This window comes from Opisthocomus hoazin, chromosome 9 (genome assembly GCF_030867145.1).
Source record: "Opisthocomus hoazin isolate bOpiHoa1 chromosome 9, bOpiHoa1.hap1, whole genome shotgun sequence".
Classification (NCBI taxonomy): Eukaryota; Metazoa; Chordata; class Aves; order Opisthocomiformes; family Opisthocomidae; genus Opisthocomus; species Opisthocomus hoazin.
Genome location: NC_134422.1, coordinates 19,944,392 through 19,965,667, shown reverse-complemented (window position 1 = coordinate 19,965,667; position 21,276 = coordinate 19,944,392). Strand labels below are relative to the sequence as shown.

The following is a 21,276-nucleotide window of genomic DNA, read 5'->3' as shown; positions in this document are numbered from 1 at the left end:
AATGCAAAATAAAGCAATGCATTACCATTTTTATCCATGGAATGGGGCTCAGATTGCTTCTTTCCAATATCAGCAAAGGATCTCACAATTGGGATCCTGTTGCTCAGCTTCTTCTGGTTCTGATGGTGATGTTGCTTCAGTAATGCCTCATGTACTCTGTGACGAACATCCTCACTGAGCTGCCCAGAACCCACCTGCTGGTCCAGAATCATATCTGAAAATGGATACATAAACATAATAAAAGAGGGGAAAGCGGAAATATTGCCGTAACAAGAAGTAGTACCCTACAGGATTACATATGAAAGGTATCAGTTCCTTAAATGCAATAGAACTAAAAGGTAAGTTTTATCTAGAAGTGTTTCAATCTCAGGGAAAAAAAAAAAAAATCAAAAACGAATGCAATCAACGTGAAAAAGTCAATTCCTCAAAAGATATGCAGTTCCCAAGTTAAAGTCACCTACGTAACTTTGAAGTCGGTCCCTAAGCACTCCCATACATAATGCATTTAAACCCGGGATTATATGATGTGTATAAGATGTCTTCATTTTCCAACTAAGCCCTGCTCTATTTGCTACGAAGGACTGACATGCTGTGAGGAAACAACTTTTTTATCCCCTTTATACTTACCACAGGAAATCACAGTCTAGCTCTTTATTTCTTATAACTATAATTACAATATTTTCAATGCAATATAAGTAAATTTCAGATAAGACAATACAGGAAAATTTGCTGCATTATTTGCAAAGACGTAATAGCATCTCATTCTACTGCCTGACATATATGTTCCGGCAAGAGAATCATTACATGTAGGTATGAGTGAAACTGAACGTCCTGCTAAGATATTTCAACCATTTTTGCAGTCCATGGGCAGAAAATATTCTTACTTCTTCATGTTCAAAACTATTTGTAAATATGTGCATTATGTATTTTAAATGGGAAAGAAAATTGTTGAGAATTTTGTGGGAATTTTTAAATTATTTTGGGGGGAAATCCTGCTAGCAACAGTAATAACACTTAACAGAAAAAGAAAGGAAAAAGAGAAATTCTGTATCAAACCAAGTAAAACAACATTTAAGTACACACTGTCCTTGTATATCCATTGGAAGACACTGTACTGCACAAAAACAGTGATATAATAAGCTGAGTCAAAAAATCCTTGTACTGAAAATTCAGACAGCTCATGATTCTGTGCTAGAGTCAGATTCATATCTACCAGTAAACTCAGTGGGAAAGCAAGGAGAGCATAAAAAATATAAAGCAGGTGCATCATCAGTAGAGATACAATTTGTCAGGTCTCTGATAATTGCCAAGAGCAAGAGAAAAGAAGAGAGATAATAAATGGTATTGAATAATTATGCTGGTTAAAAGCAGAGTTCAATTTCTAACAGTCAACTATGCACTGCATAAACATTTAAAAAACACAACCGTTTTTCTGAAGTTCTCAACATCCACATAACAAGCCAATGTACCCTATACATAGCTGCTTTAAGAGCTGAACAAACCACCTGCATGTTTCACTTACTATGAAGAGGCTACCAACAAATTTACATCTCTGTGACGACACACACACAAGAAGACAAGGCTAGGTCCACACATACATGCAGCTGCCAACAGATGCAAACATGAGAGATCTATCTGCATCTCGCAACAAAGAGTGATGCAGAGGTTTTCAATGCTGCTTTGACCCCCTCCAGCAATTACATTCCGTGCAGTATTAACAATGGTGCTGACCGAACAGCTCACGCCAAAGAGCAATACCGCCTGGTGGTGTGCCTAAACTAATAAAACCTGTCCTTGGGGTACTTCATCTGATTCTGAAGGGAACTTAGATCTCCAGGGTTAACTCAAACACCACCAGGTCAGTTGTCACTGCACTCCCAGAGTAGACAAACACAGTTGTTCTATTACTCTAGACTCTCATGGAAGAGATAGAAAGGCATAGCAATAAGATGAGCGACAGAAAGGCAAAAGAGAAGGTAACACAAATTTAAGAGAAAGTCTACAGCAGAATTTTTTAAAAAGGAGTCAATAATTTGCAACACATGAGAAAAAGAAAAGAAAACTCCAACTCCAAGAAAAATACTGATTTTCCTGCTCAACTCTATTACCTTTTGTGGAACTGCCTCTGCCCTGAGGATAAGGCTATCTTCCCTTTAGATAGCCTTACCACAAGAATTTCCACATCACAGTTCCCAGAATAGGCCAGTACTTTCTGTAACATGCCAGCGGATCTTCAGAGGAAAAAAAATAATAATAATAAATATGTCACTTAGGGCATCTGTGCTAAAGCACAATTGAAACGATCCTCTCCCCCCTCCTTTCTAATTCTGCTGACCAAAAGACAAATTGTAGAAGATGTAAAAATGAAGATTACCTCCTTTGAGTTGCTCTAAGAAATCAAAAGGAAGAGCTGAAAAATAGGACTCCTCTAGAACAGGCAAATTTAGTGTTGTGGTCATCACCTTGCTTACAGATCAGTGGAACTCCACTTCTATGGTGTCATTCCTGGAATTACAGTATTTTCCATATTAAATATTAAAACATATTAGCTGCTAAGGATGATGTCAATATTTAAGATGATCCACTTGAGGAGAGAAAATGCCAGGAAAAAGAAAATTCTATCTCTACCCTCCTCCTTGCCTAGATGCTCTGCTAGACTTGTTAACAGTCACACAAGCTATGGAGTTAGTGCCAGTGCGGTGACTAACAATTTTTATTTCCTGCCAAACTGAGAAGAAAGTGGCTTACCTTGAGTTTTCTTTTTTTACAACTTCCCCTTTACCGTAGCACCTCTGCCACATGTAAAAAGGGAAGATACATTCAGATTTGGAAAGAGTGAAGATGTGTTTTCTTGCCTTGAATCTCCCCTCCAGTTGTCACTCCTTTAGTGCAAACCCACTTGCAGAAGCAGCTCTAAGAGTTTAAATGCAGTCAAATTACTGCCAGATTGCTTTACTCTGACCATTTTTTCAAGACCTGAACAGATTTGGACAGTAGTAAGAAAGACTGTCTCCATCAGCACCTATCATCACATTATTCCACTTCAGTTTCTTTCCAAGTTTTTTAACTTCCCTTTCAAAAGCCCAAGCCTCTGCAATGTCAATGATAACACTCCTGAGTGAAAAGGTAAGCTTGCAAATAAGAGCAACATGGTTAAAGTCCAAGAGTAAATGGCAAATAGGCGCATTTCAAACAGCTCATTTTCAAAACAGACTCTTATTTCCTTAATTCTGTGACAAGAAAATCCTACATGCTCCCACCAGCTGAAGCTGAACCTACATTTCAAAGCCCTGTTTTTCACTTTTGAATCTAAAGTGCATGGCTGTTTCTCCAAACTCCATATGACAAAAGAGAGCAAAGAACACAGACCTGAAACCTCACAGCACTGTACCTCTGCTATGTTCCTGTGTAACAACACAAACTCTCCAGGGTTTGTATGCTCAGCATCAAAGGTCTGGGGATTTTTATTGTTGCTGTTTTAAAGAATTTTCCTCTTGATTGACCTTTTAAATTCTGCAGAACCCCCTTCTAGTCAGAGACACAGTTTACCATCAGATTTTTCAAGGACACTTCAAAACCATATGGAGCTCTTAGCAAGATGCAATGCGTAGAATATCCACCGTCATACTGTTACCCGTTCTATTAATTGCTCACACCACACCATTTCTGCTGACATCAGGAATGCTGAAGTAGGATGTTTCTTCAGCAAGGAGTCTTGATTCATACTGGAACCATGACATCATTTTTTCAAGCTATTAAAGACAGACATTCTTCCTGCCCTGGTTGTTCAAAAAGATTCAAAGCAACTTGCGGTTTCATACAATTTCAAGGATGCTTTCTCCATTCAGACTCCATTCCAATGTATCATTTAGGCAAAACTGATTTTGTGAGTAAATGTGAGAAATGTGAGCACTTAAGCAAGCTATTGTAGTAACTCAAATGTAACTCCTCATTACCTATGAACAATTTACCCAGGCTGTGAATTAGAGCATCCGGGGTACAGATACTTCAAATCAGTTCAGATGCAGTGCGGCCCATGTGTTTCCCAGCACAGCAAACTGCATCTGTCCCACCTCTAGAGACAACAAGGATGCAAAAGCAGGTTGGCTGCTTCCCTTCCACTCATTCTGGAGACGTCTATCACACACTGCAGCTTTGTACACAGACATGCGGCCAGATCCACTTGAAGCCATCCCAGGTCCAAGTAAATAAGCAATAAGGAGACACTCCAGTGTGGCCACAACTCGTTCTCCATTGCTCCAGGTTCACAGTCTGTCCATCACGCCACTTACAATACTATACGAAACTCCCAAGTGAAACACAGAATAAATTTATAAAAGGTATACTGCATTTCCACCAAAATACCTGTGAAGTCCAAAAAGAAATTACTGACAGGCTAAACTGGGTAAAGAAACAAGATCCAGAGCTCCCCTCTCTCTCTTTTTTTTTTTTTAATACTTTGGCACTGACAGTTTATAGAAGAAGAAACAACTGAACTCGCTATATACAAGCAAAGTTGCTGGTATTTACACCTCTCAATCTTCCAAATTGTGTAACTGTGCAATTGCTGGACAAAATGAGAGATTAATGACAAAAAATAGAACACATGGGCTTTTGTGTGCATCATGATTACAGTGACAGCTGACTACAAAACCTGATTTTAAAGCCAAGGTTTGTTTGGTTTGTGGTTGTTTTCTTTCCCTTAAAGACAGGCAAGAAGAATACACAAGCAACTCTAAAGCAGTGCTTTATGGAAGACATTCAGTTGAAACGCTGTCCTTTATCTTAACCTGTCTCTAACAGTAACCCAAATACACACTTCCCTAGAGAGTTAGGCACTAGGAGCAATAGAAAACAAACAATTAGGATTCTTGGGCTGCATCTGTGAACGAAGACCCATTTACAGTGTTTACAATGGTGATTATAAACAAGCTATCTAAGCCAGCAGATTTAGCCCGCTCATCCACAGAGGCAGAGCTTTCCAGAGCACTGAGAGACAGATTCTATTTCCAGCTCTACCTGAAATTACTGTGTTCAACTTCTCAGCTGAACTACTTGAAAAGGAAAGACAGAGACTGAACAATGTCTGCTTTTTAAAGTAACAGCATGCAATTTCACTGAAGAACAAGAGCAATCATTTCGCAAAACTGTAAATAGTAGAGACAAGGCTAAATTTCCAAACTTGCAGCTCAGAGAGCAAGCACAGTTGTAAATCAGAGCTATGGTAACATGCCACAGTGGATGCTACCGAAATAAGAACTGAGACCTCATAAAACAATATATTTTGCATCTCTAAACAGAACAAGAGCTGTAAGTGGCAGTGGTTCTGTTTCTACAAAAAAAAAAAAAAAAAGCTGAGATTGACTTGGCAGGCAATCTAAAAAATTCCCAGATTTGTGGTTACCATGGGAAAATGCAAAACAAAACAAAAAGGCATGCTACTTCGGAGTTGGTAGGAGATTTACAATTTACCCACAGACAAAGGAACAAAACCTGACACAGGTTTCTCTGTAGAGGTAATGACCACACGGCAAGCTGTAAATAAAGCAAACAAATGCAAAAACCTGGGGAAGTGAGAAGGTAAAAGCTGAACAAAAGACAGGTGTAGGGTCAAACACAGAAGCAGAGTGTTCACAGGCAATTCCACGCTTTGTCACAGTGTTTGTAATAAAAGTTAAATTTACCATAAAAGCACTGTCAGAAAGATAACATAATGTGAGTGTCGCAGCTAAAATAAAAGGCTCCAGTGAAATAAAATCTAAGCTGGAGCCATTTTAAATATATCACTATTATGAAGTAATATAGCTTAAAGCAAACAAAGGCAAAAGATGACTTGTTCAGATTGAAAGCTTAACATGATATTACCGAAATCAATAAAATTGCACACACGGGATGTAATGCCCTGAGTTGTTGAGTACAGAGTTCAGTGACCTCAATCACAAGATTAAGCTGTTACACAGATTGAAAATTCGATTGCGAGGAACGAAAGACTGCCTGGGAAAAAACAGTCAGATCTCTGGACTGGAAAGCATGGGAATATTTAAAATTTAATTTAAAAAATAAACCATTATTACATTTAAGCTATTTAAAATAAATGGGACTATCCAATATTTCAAATATGTGCAGGTCCCCAAAGCACCACTGTGCAACACTGAGGCCACAGTTTGTGTTTGACAGGGTTTGACATTTGTTCACAGCACAATCTGTACAACTACAAGAAAATGCGAGATCTGTGATTCATGTGGTAAAAAAAGTATTGCCATTAAAGGCTGGACCAAACAGTTTTTGAACCAAATGACCGAAAATGGCATCGTATGTTAAACAGAAAAACCTTTTGCGTTCATTCAGTTGTTACAATCAAAAAAAAAAACAGATGGTAATCTGAGAATATACATGGTTTCAAAGGAACTAAACGAAAATATCAAAAGAGAACATTTTCATCTGCCAACTTGAACAACACAGTGAAGCTGCTCTCTAATGGTGCAGCCAGATTCTGGCAAATACCTCCTGAAGAGACAAGTTCCAAAATAAATTGTTTTGATTACATAGATTTTTCAGACTTCCTTTTAGCATATGTTCTATACAGAAGTGATCGATAAAATATTATTACATCAAATGTTCACAGGAATTCCTTGTGCATGGACTGCTAGCTTACTGATATAGGAGCCACTGCAAAGACATATGAAAAAAGAATGTCACCTATTAAAAATCGTAATAAAACATTCTAAAATATGTTTAATAAAAAAATGCTTTTTTTTAAACAAGATAAAGTTGACAAATTGAGCTCTTTTCAAAGGAAAACTAAAATCCATCTTACAAAATTTAAGAACAATTTGAGAAACTTCAGGAATGAATGTGCTGTTTCACTGCATGATGACAATGTTGGAAATTAATCTCAGAAGTCTCTGTTATAATAAGACATCATCTGTGAATTCAGCATCATAGGTATGAATAAGCCCTTTATCAACACAGAAAATTGGGCACCTGTCCAAAGAAATTTACAGCCTTGTAGATCAAATAATTTTTTAATAAGACAGTTGGAATGAAAAAGAATCTAATAAAGAATGGACATGCTGGAAGACAGGAGGATTTAAAATTTCTCACCACATCACTGGTGCCAAAATATTTTTATGCAGAACTATCAGAGTTTCCAGGGATGAAATAGAAAATGTTCTGAAAGCCATGCAAATGGTATAAAAGACATTTTTCATCTGTAGATTTTACCACAAGCCCATTAAGGTCTTAAAACATAGATTCTAATAAAAGAAATTTTCAAGGGCTAAGTGCTGAGAGTTTAATGCCTTAATGAATAAGTGTTTACAGATTAAAAGCCAGACTAAAACACACAGGAATTCTTTGTCTCAATTTAGCAATGAAGATTAAATACACTTCTTTTAAGGATACGAAGACTGGCACTGCATTTACAGAAATATAATTTTATATTGGAGTATAGCCCAGGTAGCAAGGCTTTACCAGCAAATACATAACATGTATTTCTCCCTGACAAAGTGTTAAGGCAAGTAAAAAGGAAGTACATGTGCACAATTAGTTTTATTTGTTCTCAAAAGATATGATGCACTGTAATAATGCAGTAAAATTATCAACAAATTGCATTAAAAAACAAAGCTCATAGTAATAAACTATGAATTAGAAGTACCAGAACCAAAGTTAATCAAGGAGTACAACTTAAGACCACAGGGTATAATCTGTTCTTGCAAATCCTCCTGCACCTGGTATACACAGTACTGTATTTACAAAGGAACTTGATTGAGGAAAACAGCACTACTAGAAGACAAATAATAGCAGAGGAAAGCAAATGGAATAGCAACTTTATTTGGCAGGGGGGGGAATGTCTTCAAACAAACCCAACACAGAACGTGGGTAATTTATAGAATGATTGACTTGTCAGAAGAACCTGCTGCAAACGTGTCTGAAAAAAAATTATTACCTCATTGCTTATTGAACCTGCAGAGGGAAAAAACTCAAATCCTCTCTCAGAGACAAAGCAAGACCATGTGTCAGACCACCCGCTCAGAAAGAGATGCCTACCAGATCAAACACATAAAGCAACAAAGGAAATACTCCCATATCTGCCACAACAACAGGTACTTTTAAAGTGAAAATGGTACACGCCAATTCATGAAAGTCATCCTAAAGCCTCTTCTCAGAAGAAAAGAGTTTTCCTAATCAACAAATCAAGATATCCCAGAAGCAGGACTGATTCAAAATGGCATTGCAGTAATTCATCAAGTTCTCTACTGAAGGACAGCTTACATCCGTGATGAGTTTCAAAACAAAATTAGTATTGTGAATGCTCAAATCCTTGGACACATTAACTAAACAAACAAACAAAATAACTACAACTAACTAGGGATTAAGAGATTATAAACATGAATTCATTGTGGTCTCAGTATACAGTATCTTCCAAAAACAGAATAAAAAGGAGTTTAGTGAAGTTATTTTTATTGCATTAGTCCTTACTTTTTTACCTGGCTAAAGAAAAACAATTCTGGAAGGGATTTCAGCTGCCTACGGAAGAAGTTAAGTGACTTCTGGATTAAATATGTAAAGCTCAAGCTTGAAAATCCTAGTGTACTATTTAAGCAAAAAAGCAATAAAACTACATCAAGCAGTTGATCTAAGTACCTCTTGATTTTTTTTAACTTAAATAATAAAGCCGTATACTGATAGATACCTTTGTTCTTTCAAATCAGCTACTTTTTATTTTTCGTATTTATCTTTAATCATTACCAAGGCAAATTTTGAAGCTCTGATTCAGACCATGATTCATGGAAGAATCAGATCTCGGCACAGGATAGAAACCCACACAAGTTTCTGTAGATTTGGATTAGTAATATCTTGCATCAGTTTGACACAAACAATTTGTAAAAGGTAAATGCAAAAGGCAGCTACCACTATCTGAGCCAATTTTAATTCTACTGTTAAATACAGCCCACTGAACAGTATCTCCCTTACCTGATAATGTAAATAACTAAAATAAATTTTATCTAGCCCTTACACAGACTTACAATAACACTCACAAAGCAATTTTCTTGATAATCTTGAGTGTTAGAAAATTTTCTTGCTCTGTCTTTTGTACCTTTACCTACACTAAAGTTTTCCATTTTTATTTGTGTATTTTACATTTTCTGTTAATGTGCTGCTTTGTGCCTGTCACAAGGCAACAAAAAAGGCCCCAACAACAACTCCTGCACCATTTTTCTGTGCAGGTGCTCTTTTACCAAATTTACACCTTTTGCATCATATTTTATCTTCAAGCAAAGTTTCCAATATGAAGAATGCCATAAATCTAATACAGTATTTGTATAAAGTAGTCATATTCATATAATTTGTATAACATATCAAATTTATGATTTACAGATACAGCACCATTTTCAGAAATGTTGTGAAATACCATAAGGTAGAAGCAAGATAAAACTTTTAAGTAGATGTAAAATATGCAAGGATACTAGTCCATAACCATCATGAGCATGAGACTAGCCCTTACTAAGGGTAAACAAACAGAAAATTAGAGACCCTACATTACAAAATAGTACAGTTCTTCATTCTATGTCTTCTCTGCTGGAAGGGACAGAGATTTTTAAACAACAGACACAAGGACACAGCGCTAGAAACTCTCTAGGACACCTGAGCCCTTGGGCAGGGTGTTGTCATTTAAATGAAGAGTTTTAAAGTCTAAAGTAATTATACTTGTAATATACACATTATCCTTGACTTGACAGACTAGAGAAACTTGCTTTATCTTCAGTACTTGCCTACTAAGAAATTTATGAATTGTATAATTTAAATTAGCTGCTGTATTTGGGAAGGGAAACATACCAGACTCTACTGCATGCTTCTAGCAGGGCCATGCAACATTTGTAGTTTTAGAACTCCTTGAGGCCATGCATTACAGGTCTGCAGTATACAGCCCCTAACAACCTGCTCTATTACAGCAACAAATGCACTACTGGAAAAAACAGTCCCCTGCAGTAACTAGTTATAGCCTTTATGGGAAACACCAGGAATTCAGAAGATGGCATTCAGTCCCAATATCACTTATACTTTTGTGAGACAAGACTCATCCATTATGTTGTCTTTTGTTTTCTGCTTCTGCTGTTCTCAGAACTCTAGAACTGCAACTGCCACATACACCTTTATTGGAAAAAATGCACTCAACTTTAACTAAAGAACTTCATGCATTGTAAAACAAACACTTAATATTACTGTTCTTGATTTCATTCTCAACTCAGAGACATGTTTTTTAAATGGGTCTGTTTCCATGTTACATAATTATGATTAACACTTCCCTATAATTTAAATTTTTTTAAGCTAGATTGTCTGCAAGTAGCATAGCAGTACATTCAGTTTGTGGAAGTTAGCACACGCATCATTCACAATGTGAGGTGGCACAGCAGGAGCAGACAACATGCCAGTTCTAATGAAATATACCCAAACTGTCCTCTCTGTTCCATTTTAATTTTCTCCTTTACATAAAAATTGATTCTGGAAACAGCAAAGTCTATAAAAAAATATAAATAAAATATTTACCAGTTGTGTCAAACATTAGTTTCCTTTCTAATATATTGAGTAAAATATTTTCTAGGAGTTTATCTAAACTGAACTGATTATTATGCAATGGCTTTCTCATAAGCAATTTTGTAAGCATTTGATTTTCATGTTTAATTTTCATAACTAATAAACGCAATATCAATACATACCTGCAATTTCTTCTATGGAGTTAGCTCTCATGTCCAAAAGAACTGTGCCATTCAGTATACAGCTTCTCAGCTCAAACAAGCTATGAAGTGACAGTGTGGCAACATACGGTTTGCTCCACCTCTCTCCACCATCCTCTACATCTTCTTCAAACTTCAACCACCTGTACAAACAACCAATTTTATAACTCCACTGTGCATAAGAATGAAAAATAAACTACTCCCATGGATATTGAAAGATCACTGCTGAACATGTCTTTGGATTTCACTTTATTCTTTCTTTGCAGGAAATATGAGAAACTTCTCTTGCCTGCAGAAGATCAATTCTGACCACAGAGATTAAGAGAAGCATATTAAGTAATCATTACCATACTTCACAAAAACTTTGAGTAATTCTTTGCATACAATGATACAACAAGTATGAAAATCATAGAGGAGAAGAATTTGTGGTAGAGAAAAAGCAAAGTTATTCACAATATGAACACAGGAGAAAGCTTTCTCCTTTTAATCCTCACTGCAGACTAAACACAACAGAGAACAGACATTTTTCATTTAAAGAAAATATACTGACATATTCACACTTTGCAGAATCTGCATCATCATCACCATAGTCTTTCACAAAAGACACTGTTACAAACTTTGTTACACTTGTTAGTTACTTAACTGCACTAAGCTACTCATAAAGGCAGTAAAATGATGCAAAATCTAGGTTATTTTTCATTTAAAAGTTCAGTCAATTAAAATGAAAAACTTCGAAGGCACATACATAGGCACACAAGATATGTATAAACACTTGTGAACAGTCTTTCAAGACCCAAAATACGGGCCTTACTCAGGCAAAACAGCCACATAAATGACAGGAAATAGCACTTTAGAATCCAGTAACAACATCATCTCTCACTATTTTGAGTCTTATTTGCCTGTTCTCAGGTTCAGTGTAAATCTGGAGAGATCTCAGTAAAGTAGAAGGGAACATGAAACTGGCATGAGAGGATCAAGTCTTTTGTTACTAGCCAGCTCGATGAACTTTCTTGTGTAACCTTTTAACTGCTCACTGATAAAAAATACACTAAAAATGTTAAAGACAACTAAACAAACAAACCCCAGAAAAGTCTGCTGACATATACAAAAGTGTTTTAAATTAAAGTTATTAAGTCTTTCAAGCATACACAGATGTTGCCGCGTGGAGCCATGCAGCCTGCCGGCTCGGCAAGGTTTGAGCATCTGCAGCCACAGCGCAAGCCTCTATCACTGCCTCAACAGCACTCGGCTATCTTACACGGACCAGGCAGCAGAGAACTCTGGCAGAGCCTCACACCTTGACAGCACCTTCATGCTTATTTCCAGACAGCAGGGAAGCGTAGAGCCTGAAGAACTCTAAAGCTGAACAATTCTCAGTTTTACCAAGCCTCACAGCCCAGTAACACAACAAACACAGTGTCGTCTTCTGTTCCTGGGCCGCCTGCCTAGCTCTGCTCCTACTTCCAAAATATGCCCACGTACCCGTATTTTAGATCCTTAGTTCCTTTCAGTCCCTGTGTATCAGATTCTTCCCCTGCTGATGCCATCCTGTGAGCAGCCACCACTTTAGTGACCCACTCATCACCTGCATATTCGCTCCCTTCCTGATATACTCCATTTCTTCTGATTGTATCAGCTGCCTCTTAATCACTCTCCCGTTATTTACAGACACAATTTGCCCGCAACTCCTTCACTCCTCCAAAATCTCCAATCTCCTGTGTCTAGCCCTCTCCTCCTCTTTGTATTTAACCATTTTTCCCTCCATTTCCTCTGCACTGGCCAGTTCCCATACCTCATCTTTGCCTATGAGGCCTCCTCTCCATCAGACTTCTGTTCTCCACTCCCTTCATTGCAACCTCTCTTCTCTTCCCTGTGTAGCCAGGCTATCTCCTTTACGTTTTTATTCCTCCAGAGAAGCCACAAGAAGGACACAGCACACACAAAAAATTGCTTTCACAGAGCTGAACCATGAAATTTAATTTTCATATGCAAGTGAGGTTTTCCAATTAGATTTTTAAAACAATGTCCAAATGTACATCAAACACAAATTAACACACCCCACCCCCACCACATTCAAAACCATAGTTTGAAAGGGATGAGCTACAACAACTCAGGAAAGTTACCGGGAAGCACATGAGAAGGAAATTTAAAAGTTCTTCAGTTTTTTCATTTTGCAGTTGCACTTGAACTCCACACAAAGAGGCTGCTCCCAGCATACTCATGGCGCTCACGTTTCCACGCTGAAAATATGCTAGGCCTATTTATGGCCATAGCATCACAAAAATGGTGCATTAATTGTCCTGTTTAAACGATTGCCTCCTAAGACTCTGCAAAATATCTGCACTTTTATTTCCTCATACCTCTGGTTTTGTGCATGTTTCTAGTCTCTTTAGGAGTTTTATAAGATTATGATCTTTACGCTCGGGTATTCCCAATTATTTCTGATGTAGCATCATCTCGTTTCATGCTGATTTGAAAAAAAGATTAAAAATCACGCTACATATATCCTAAAAACAATGAATCAAACATAGATTCTTACAGAGTATCACCAGAAACCTCATACTGTCATTACCTTCTCTTCATGTAAATAGTCTTCAGCACTGCTTATCTGATTATACTGCCACAGTCTGTCCCTGATATTACCTGTTTGGAATATACTGATCGATTCTAAACAGATTTTAAATAACTGATAAAAGACAAACATGTTCTTAGAAGTTTCATTAAGGCAGGCGACTGGACAGAGACAGGCTCATAACCAGAGCTCATAACTTACCCGGGACACATGGACAAGAAAAGTGTAAATCATGAAAGCAGCTTTAATTAGAATTTATGGTGTCAATCAGACATCAAAGCTTATGCACAACATAAAAATCCACAGGAAACTATTGCTACTGTTCAAATAATCATACTTGCCTTCTTGATCATCGCCTTCTGAGTTTCAATCAATTTGAAAAGTATAATTCTATGGGTTACATCCAATTTCCTACTGTTACTAAAACTTATGTGTTTAAACACATTATCATACATTCTTACTTAATGAGTCAACAGGCTAGTACCTAAACATAAATCACAGCAAGCTGAGAGAATTCTACATTTGGAATAAACTTCTATTTTGATTTTAATAAGCATTACGTGGGTTTACTCATCTCATCCAGGGAAAATCATGTTTATTGCCTTTTATCTTTTTAGAACTATGCCTCTGTTATGTCAGATAATCCTTCTTTAACATATCAAATCAGAAATAGCAGCAGAAGAAGAAAAAAAACTAAATCTCTAATCTCACACATAGTTGTTCAATTCTAAGTGTTCAGGTGGTTTTAAAAATCGTAATACCATTTTAACAACCCTCTGAATTCATGTACAAAATTCCCAGTTAGAAATGGCTTTGAAATCCAAATTCAGGCATGGATCCCAAGTTTGCCAATTTTCCACTCTTGTGGGTTGCTCAGAGAAAAAGACAAGTTTCAATATATTGACTTTTGCAGTTTAACTCCTCAAATTGATATGATTAATAGATAAAAGCCTTTCATAATTTCCCAGAAAATACCACCAACCCCATTTGTATATTGAGCTCATGCGTCACACATATCCCATGTGTTTGGAATGTATTTAGACCTATCTTACTTGAGCCTGACCACACAGAGGAGCAGCTTCATTCATACGGATTTCTTTTACTGGTCAACACTAGCACAGGTCTATCAATCTTACAGTTTAGTTCCTCTGACAGCGTACTTGCCAACAAGAGTCTCAACAAGGTAAGTTACTACTGAAAAAATATTACTCACATGTGCGTGTGTGTACATACACACACCTACGTATGTTACATCTTCTAGTCATCTCCATTGATTTTTCAGGAGTCAACAAAAGATCACGCACACTGTATCATAGACTCCATTACAACATTTTGGTGCACCATATGAAGTGGGTGAGTTGAACATGATCTATTTTATAGTCTGTTCTGTCTGCAGCAGAGAGCCAGAGCATGTATTCACTTACAACCCGCTCAAGTGTCAATGTTATAAATGTTATCTTACAGTCTGTATAAATTTCCACATGAGCTCTTGCCTGCCTATGCTGATTACAAAATGAACCAAAGTAAACAAGCATGTCAGAAACCAAGCAGAAAAGGCAAACCTCAATTTTTTGCGACCTAGTTTCTTTGGAAGAAAGTTTTGATCCACAGGAGATGCATTTTCACTTCACAATTGTAATTTTCCCCTATGACATCCATTTTCTAGTCACTATTAACAACTTACTTCCTAAACTACGAATCAAGGCTTACTTTCATAATAAATGTGCAATTTCATTAAAATTCAAGCCTAAACAGTTTCCTATTGGCTCCAAAGTGTCCTTCTATTTTCCTGCTTACTACATATTCTTTTCTGCTCCAGAAATGTAGTGATATTCTCCTGAAATTTTCATTTGATATTACAGAATCACAGAATCACAGAATAGTAGGGGTTGGAAGGGACCTCTGTGGGTCATCTAGTCCAACCCTCCTGCCAAAGCAGGGTCACCTACAGCAGGCTGCACAGGACCTTGTCCAGGCGGGTCTTGAATATCTCCAGAGAAGGAGAATCCACAACCTCCCTGGGCAGCCTGTTCCAGTGCTCCGTCACCCTCAGAGGGAAGAAGTTCTCCCTCATGTTCAGACGGAACTTCCTGTGCTTCAGTTTGTGCCCATTGCCCCTTGTCCTGTCACTGGGCACCACTGAAAAGAGCTTGGCCCCATCCTCCTGACACCCACCCTTCAGATATTTATAAGCATTTATTAGGTCCCCTCGCAGCCTTCTCTTCTTCAGGCTGAACAAGCCCAGCTCCCTCAGCCTCGCCTCATAGGGGAGATGTTCCAGTCCCCTCATCATCCTTGTAGTCCTTTGCTGGACTCTCTCCAGTAGCTCTTCATCTTTCTTGAACTGGGGAGCCCAGAACTGGATGCAGTACTCCAGATGGGGCCTCACTAGGGCAGTGTAGAGGGGAAGGAGAACCTCCCTCGATCTGCTGGCCACACTCTTCTTGATGCACCCCAGGATTCCATTGGCTTTCTTGGCAGCCAGGGCACACTGCTGGCTCATGGTTAACCTGTCGTCCACCAGGACACCCAGGTCCCTCTCCGCAGAGCTGCACTCCAGCAGGTCCGTCCCAAGCCTGTACTGGTGCATGGGGCTGTTCCTCCCCAGGTGCAGGACCCTGCACTTGCCCTTGTTGAACCTCATCAGGTTCCTCTCTGCCCAGCTTTCCAGCCTATCCAGGTCACGCTGAATGGCAGCACAGCCTTCCGGTGTGTCTACCACACCTCCCAGTTTGGTGTCATCACCAAACTTGCTGAGGGTACATTCTAACTCTTCATCCAGGTCGCTGATGAAGAAGTTGAACAAGACTGGGCCCAGTACTGACCCCTGGGGGACACCACTTGTCACCAGCCTCCAACTAGACTCAGAGCCGCTGATGACAACCCTCTGAGTTCTGCCATTCAGCCAGTTCTCTATCCACTTCACCGACCACTCATCCAGCCCACACTTCCTCAGCTTCCCTAGGAGGATATCGTGGGAGACTGTGTCGAAAGCCTTGCTGAAGTCTAGGCAGACAACATCCACGGCTCTCCCTTCATCTACACAGCCAGTCATGTCATCGTAGAAAGCTATTAGATTGGTCAGGCATGATTTCCCCTTGGTGAATCCATGCTGACTACTCCTGATAACCTTCTTTTCTTCCACTTGCAGATGAGTCCCAACAACTTGGGTAAAACTTGCTACAAATCAGGCACTACTTTCCAGCCTTGACCACAAGAGGCTATTAGGATAGATTTGAACACAAATTGCTTTCCTAATAGCTGCAATTTGCAACTGTACTATCACATGTATAAAATAAGCCCAACTGTTACATCTCAGTGTGTTTCTCCACAAATTTACTGGAAATATTTTTGGGGGACAGAAACTATACAACATGTATTCTCTACAGTATTGTACAGCTGGGTGACATACAGAAATTATGTTAATAAGACTGACTTGATTTTAAAAGGTATGTGTTTCTTCTGGCTTGAAATAAATTAATGGGGGAAAATTTAATTAATTTTATCACTATATCAACATAACTAAGTTATTCCATTCTGCTCGCTAACTACTTCCATGGGTGAGACAGCCTAAATCAGATCCTGGAATGGAATAGGCTGTAACGGCATTGCACTTTCTTGCTCCTACTAATTAATCAGCTGGAATGCTTTTGCTCAGGAGAAATGTTATAGAAAATGGAGAATGGCAAACATTGGAGTCTCCTAACTGCTAAGTGGATAAAACAACCAAAGAACAAGTTTAGAAAAGGACTTGCTCTTCCAAACAAATGAAATAGGATGAAACAGGAATAGAAGAGATTTACCTAAAGAACACCAAGCTTCAGTCAAATCTTATCCATGGCTCTCTTTGATATGTTACGACTTTGATCAACACAGAACAAAATGTCTCAAATAGTTTTACGTAGTTTGCTCAAGATATTTTTTTAAAAATTTAAGGCTGAACCGTGTGTGCAATTTCAATCAAACTGAAAACACGAAGACCCACATTTACTCCACCAGAGTCATCCCAACCCTTCAGTCCATGCAGAGCTTGGTGAAATGAGTACAGACATGCTTAGTGCCATCACTCTCTTTAAATGCAATTAATAGACGAGCCTTCCTCTGTGTCACTTGCTTTTAAATTCATCTACCTGGAACTCTGTTCAAAGCGGGACAGTAAGATTTACAAATACTTCCAGTGGCATTTTCCACACAAATGGAAAACATATAGCAAGGTTGAAAAAGCAAAAAACTCAGGGTGTATTCTCTCCATACCATGCTTTTAATCAAATCAGTATTTCTGAAGTCCTGAATCAAAACACTGGTATTGAAAATGACACATTACATTAGTTTGCAAGTATATGATCTTGCATATTAAACACCATTCCATTTCTATTACTCCACCCAAAGTCACCTTGCTCTTTGTGTATGATATCGTTACCTATTTCTAGAGTAACAACAGTATGTCCTAATTTCTTATCATCAGCAAGTTTCATTACTATAATCCCATTTTTTGTCATTAAGTAAAGCTATTTAGTAAGACTAATTCTTCAGAAGTTAGTTGTCACTACCTTCCACAATACTAGTTTATTCTTTCAGCATGACTTGCTGCACCTCTTCAACTAGTACCCACTAATGTAATTTTTACACTAAAACAGAGTTTAAGTAATAAATTCCCACTGTTTTATCACCTCAAATGCTTTACTAAAGGAAAAAAAAAATGATCCATTGTTTTTTCTTTGTCAGATAAACAAAAAACAATTATCTGATTAAACAGTATTATTAAGTTAGTCTGGCATGATACACCATTATATTGCATTATAGCCAATTTTCCACTTAGCTCCAAGCCTGTAATTATTCTTTCCTTTAAACATTATTGTAAGCCTTGCATAACTCTGAAATCTGACTATCAGGCCTCTGTTCGTTCCGACCATTTTTATGCTTTTTTTAATAGTGTGGCTGTGTTTGCTATAGTACAACCCACCTGACAGATCCACAGAAAGATGGGATTTACCATACCATAGCCACGAAATACATGTTCTTTCAGCTTTCTAGGACGGAAACTATTGGACCCTCTTATTTGCACAGATAAAGCACTTTGACACTTGCCTTCATTCTGAATTTGATTGTTTCACTGCCATCTCCTCCTATTCTAACAGCCAGTCACCCCATGCCAAATGATGTCTGAAATTTTTGGATCCAAACAGAAAAAGATCATTTACCTTGACCAGTTCCTGCTGCATGGCAGCCCCACTCTTTCTTTGTTTTCACCTTATTTCTAAAGCTAAAGAAATTTTTACTATTAGCTATTATAATTCACTGTCCTATTTTCTGAGCTCCAAATATATAGTTTTCTAGGCTGTTATTTCCTGTCCTTTTTCAACAATCTCATCTTATTTCTGTTAAACATTTTTGATGCTTTAGTTTTCAAATGACAACTGGAAAGGCTGTACATACAGACAGATCAATCTAAGTAGAAATTTCTTTATTTCATTTTTTTATTTCACCTATTCATTTCAAATTCTATCTAAAGTATTTATTTTAATAAAAATTTTTATCATTTTTCAGAAACACAATTCTTCAATTATTTTCAAACTGGTTTTTGTAGTTGAACTAAAGAAGCTGCTATTTCCCTGCTTAAAAATAACAGAAGTCACAGTGATTTTTATTTTTCATCACAACAGAAGTTGATACTCTTCCTAGAAGAGGTCCTATACACTCCTAATCAGTATGAGAACACTGCAGATGATTAACTTGATTAGATTTTCTCTCTCTGAATATTAATAAGATTATTTAGGAACACTACTACATTCATTTTACAGCACGATTCCCATACGAGAATTCTCTACATGTAAAGATCTATATTTAGCATCTCTCTATGCTTCCTATGGACACATAAGGGAAGGGAAGGTCATAGAAAATTTCGTAGCCCTCTGGGAAAACAGAAATTTGCAGTAAAATTAAAGGGAAAGCTAACAGCTGTATTCATGCCATGCAGCCCACATACGTAGTTCCCCACAAAATCTTTTCAAAAGTGTCACCATTTTTATCCTACTGACACCAAAGATGTGGTTCACAGTCTTCTGGGCACCACTGAGGAACACTGTCATCAAACACTGGCAGGGAAAGAGAGAAATAAGGTTCTAAGAAGAAAAATGAAGCAAGGATTGCCAGGAAATGTAAAGCCTTAATGAAACTAAGCAAGTCATACCCCATTTAGGTGCTCAAGGAAACAAACATAAAAAAAAGGTCTGTTACAATATTATTTTTCTCAGCAGAAATGCAATCTAAACAGTATTTTCACACTAAATTTGCAGAAACAAAATAATACAACACTGAATACTCAGAAGTCTCAAAATCAACTGTTTATTGATAGTTAGAATATGTAAAAGTTTTATCGCTCCAGAAGTAATCTCATTCCTTGCTCTAATCTCCTTATAAGTGCCATTTTATCGGTTTCTTGAGGATTCAAACAGAATACGAAGTTTGAGGGTTTCTTAAAATCATGAGCTAAAATATTAATAAAACCAGTAATTTTTAATTCATATATATGCTATGTTTACTTTGATATTTTCTCTTGATATTCATTCTGACCTATATTTCATAAATCCAGATGAAAACATTTGGCTCTGGGAAATGACAAATGCTGTAGTAATACTAGCAGTCTAAGGATTAAAATTATGGTTTTATTTAAGCTTTATATCCAAAATCTGTTCCTGAGCTTGCCACAGCTTTGAAATCATTCCTCAATACATCAGCAACCAATAGCTACAGGCAATATTTTAAAACTCATGCAGGCACCCACCTTGCTGTTTCCCTCCACTCTGCGTCATCTCCTTCACGCCAACAAATTTCATCAAGCTCAGTAAAAAGATCATGAGGAATGTGTTCCTCATCATCATCTTCTGTTCCAAGAATAAACTGCACCCTTTGTGATGGGGTATCTGGGGAAAAATAAAAATATCAAGTCTAGAACACCCTTTTTTTTTTTTCCTGGGCAAGCAAATACCTAAAGTTTCATGAGATTATCCAGGCTCTTTCATCCATATCATTACTGCCACACAGAAAACATAATTATAGTTACGCTACATATATTTATACACAAACACCTTCAGATTGAGACCTCTTTATTTACTGTAGTTCTCTAGTCTGCTAATTAAACAAACTCATCTAAAGATAGAACGTGACATACAGAAGCTAGAATGATATCTCACAGAAAAAAGGCAGCACAGATAGCAGCACAGATAGAGCTGATGAAAGTCTTTTACTCCAGCATTACAAAAACTACTTTGCCACATTGTAAGTCTAAATCTACAGATCTAGCTCAGCTCACAAACCTTATATACTAAACATGCATTCTTCATTTTACCTAGCAGGAGAAAGAAACCAAAAGAAACCTCTCTAATGCAAATATATAACTGGGAACTTTCAAAATAATATTTCACTATCTACACCTACCATCCCCTGCCCCTCTACAAACTGTTTCTACACGGTTAGGCTGTTGCAGATGAAGAAGTTGTTTATCTGTCCCCACTTTCCCATTTTAGTCTTCCTGTCTCTGTCTTCCCTTTACACTTCTACTACCAGTTATTTTTCTTCATAACCTTTCAGTGCAGACTATTAAATGTATTTTGGAAACATACTATTCTTTTTTCATATCACTCAGAAAACTTCCAGAACTCACAGAGCACCTTAACATGCATGTATATTCAGCTCAAATGTTGTAGGTCTTAAAGAACAAAAAAAATCCTATTTGATAATTTAAATGCAAATCTCACATGAACGAACTCCGGATGAAACCCAGTCTCCCAAGGAATACACAGTTATTCTTTCTGCTAACGTATTTTAGATTTCTGAGAAGAACCAAAGTCCTCTGTGAGAGCTGCCAGGGGCCAGGCTGCCAGTCAACCAAAAACTTTATTATCCAGCAGAACATCTCAGCAATTCCTTGAACGTTGTCTAAATGAAGTTCTGCTCTGCAACCAT

General features: G+C 37.6%; 1 protein-coding gene across 10 annotated transcripts in view; it reads right to left on the bottom strand.

Moving 5' to 3' along the window:
* The window catches only part of SLC4A10 (solute carrier family 4 member 10), a 178,331-nt gene that overhangs the window by 61,381 nt on the left and 95,674 nt on the right, over positions 1 to 21,276 (bottom strand). For all 10 annotated transcript variants that reach the window (XR_012764986.1, XR_012764985.1, XR_012764984.1 and 7 more), the window contains 3 exons: positions 20,096 to 20,234; positions 10,722 to 10,882; positions 26 to 214 (listed from right to left, as the gene is read on the bottom strand). Coding sequence is in view for 7 of the 10 variants with exons in the window: in XM_075429856.1 (XP_075285971.1) it covers positions 26 to 214; positions 10,722 to 10,882; positions 20,096 to 20,234 (489 nt within the window). In the remaining 3 variants the exon portion in view is untranslated. The remainder of the gene's footprint in view (positions 1 to 25; positions 215 to 10,721; positions 10,883 to 20,095; positions 20,235 to 21,276) is intronic.